Below are 2,512 nucleotides of genomic sequence, written 5' to 3'. Positions count from 1 at the left end.
CCCTGCCCCGCTTTATCCCAGCCCCGGCGCCTCTTTCGGTTTCGTTTGCGGGTTCGGTGTGTGACGGCACGGGCCCTCCGGCGGCCGCGCCCGGCACCTGGAGCGACGGGCACGACTCGGTCCTACTCCTGAATATTTAAAAGCAAATCTTTAACAGGAACCATGAGTTTAAAAAAACCCCAAACATACTGAAGTGTATCCTTCACTTTCCATCTCCCGAGTTTCTCGGGCCGGTCACTGCTGTGTCAGGGTTTTCCACACCGGTGGCGTCCCAGGCAGGAGAAGGGAGGCACCGGCGGTGATCGGTGGTGGGAGCGGCCGCAGCTATTTGCAGAATAAGCCTTTTTGCTGAATAGAGACCCACAAAAGGCTATCTGGGAAGTAGAGCCGACTCGTATATTGTAATGGTTTACTTTGGGTAGTGTTAAAGATATTTTTGTGTGTGTGTGTTGTTTTTTTTTTTTAGTTTGAAAAACTGCACCTTGCATACAGAACAGGAGGCTGTGGTGCCTGTGATTAACTTCCTAGAGAAGTCTGTTGGATAGTCTAAGGTTGTTGGAACAGTCTCTTCCTGAGATGGGGTTTCACCTGTATGGTTAGATGTCCCTGAGCTGCCAAAGCAGGCATGGTTTTCATGGTGGGGTTTTAGGGAACCTGTGATTCTGAGGTGAGGCAAAATATCCTTGACTTCATTTCAAGTTTTGTAGCAAAATGATAAATAGTATTTGGGTTATTGTGTTCAGTTTTGGTCCTGGACAGTTCAAGAGAGAGAGTGAAAAATTGGAGAAGGTCCAGTGGAGGACCAACACAATGCTTACAGGACTGGGGAGCTTGGCACATACTGGAAGAAACAGGGTTTATTCAGCTTAGAGAAAGGGTGGATCAGGGGAGATTCAGCCACAGTTTTCCAACTCCTAGAAGTTGGATTCCCTTTCACAGGGGCTGCACAGGATGAGGGAAAATTGGAACACATTTCTTCAGGGTAAATTCTGTCCAGGTATGAGGAAAAATACTCTTCACTGTAAAAACAATTAGACACTGGAATATATTGTCCAGACTAGTAGTGGGAGTTTCCTCAATAGAAATATTCCAGACTTGGCTTGACAGGGCCCTTGATGTAATGCCTTGCTTTCAGAAGGAAGCCAGGTATCTCCAGAGGCCCTTTCCCAGCCTAAATTTTCCTGCAGTTCAAATTGTGCTCTCAGCTGATGTGCTGAGATGTGATACAGCATTCTGCTCTCAGTGGAGCTTCCTCAGTTGGAGGCTTTTTCTGTGGAAGAATTAAGTTTGTTTTACTTTCATTTCCTAGTCCTTTCTGCTTATTTCATTTCACTCTTAATTTGTCATTACTTTATTACTGCTTCATACAAGTTTCCTTTGAAGATTTCTGAAGAAAGACTATTTTTTCTCCCATTACTTTTTCTTCTGTTTTCAGCACCTTATTTGGATGACATGCCAGTCTTTCTTCTAAGGCCTTAGAAGCCTGAGTTACTTGGGTGCAGTGTGTGTAGTTTGCATGCTTGCTTTGTTTCCCAACATTTATGTATAGGAGTGTGTCCTGGTTCAGCTGGGATAGGATTAAGAGGGAGAGGGGGAAGGGATCTCCAGCCAGTTATTCATACCATGCTGATGTCAGGTCCAGGTGCGGGAGCACGGGAACTTTTTCCTTTGTGGCTTTGGTGATGGGGAGCTCACGGCAGGCTTGTTCCGTAACCATTTGCAGTATTTCTCTGTATATCTTTTGTCTTGCTTACTGTTATTGCTGTTTATTGTTGTTATCATTGCTACTGTTGTTGTTCAGATTGTTTATCACACTGTTGTTTAGATTTCTTATTTTAACCCGGGGTTTGTACCTCACTGCCAGCCTGACCGGCTGAGGGTGGGGGAGGGGCAATGGCAACGTGGTCTCCGGTCCCGGCAGGGCTTAAACCAGTGGAGTGGTAAATCAGACCCAGTGTATGTATTCCACAATCTTTTACAGATTCCAAGAGTTTACAGACACTAAGAGGTCACCTGTGATTTAGAGGGGAAAAAAATCCGTGCTACTTGATTATTCTGGCTACTGCTAGATTGTGGACCTGATGGCTGAGCTCCTACTCTGTCCACTGATGATGCAAAAACCCTGACTGTATTGCTCTCCTCTACATGGATGCTTACACTCCTCATAAACTCTGATTTTTGAGGCCTTCGCCCCTTTCAGATGTGACTGAAGTTGATCAGAGGGTTCAGAAGCCGGAGCGCCGGCACGGCGGGGGAGGAGCGCAAGGCCTCTCCCACCCAAAGACGGCCAGGCGGAGAAGCAGTGCGGGGCCACCGCCTCTTCCCTTCCCCTCACGGTGAAGGCCCGCGCGTACAGCCGGGGCGACGGCTCAGGCGCAGAGGCCGGGGCGCACGCACCAGTAACGCCGGAGCCACACAGAGGGTTGGTTACTCGTCCCGGAGGGAAGCCGGGGGCAGGTGGCGGGGCCTGAGGCAAAGGCAGCGCCTGGCCAAACGCACCGCGCATGCGCCC

At 48.7% G+C, this 2,512-nt stretch overlaps 1 protein-coding gene across 1 annotated transcript in view; it reads right to left on the bottom strand.

Moving 5' to 3' along the window:
* IFIH1 (interferon induced with helicase C domain 1) overlaps window positions 1-2,506 on the bottom strand; it is a 30,848-nt gene extending 28,342 nt beyond the window's left edge. The window contains exon 1 of the mRNA XM_026852467.1: window positions 2,398-2,506. Within this exon, the coding sequence (XP_026708268.1) occupies window positions 2,398-2,506 (109 nt within the window). The remainder of the gene's footprint in view (window positions 1-2,397) is intronic.
* Between the last annotated feature and the right edge of the window lie 6 nt (window positions 2,507-2,512).

This window comes from Athene cunicularia (genome assembly GCF_003259725.1).
Source record: "Athene cunicularia isolate RWA chromosome 7 unlocalized genomic scaffold, athCun1 chr7_part1, whole genome shotgun sequence".
NCBI classification, from domain to species: domain Eukaryota; kingdom Metazoa; phylum Chordata; class Aves; order Strigiformes; family Strigidae; genus Athene; species Athene cunicularia.
This window is presented reverse-complemented; position numbering and strand designations above follow the sequence as displayed.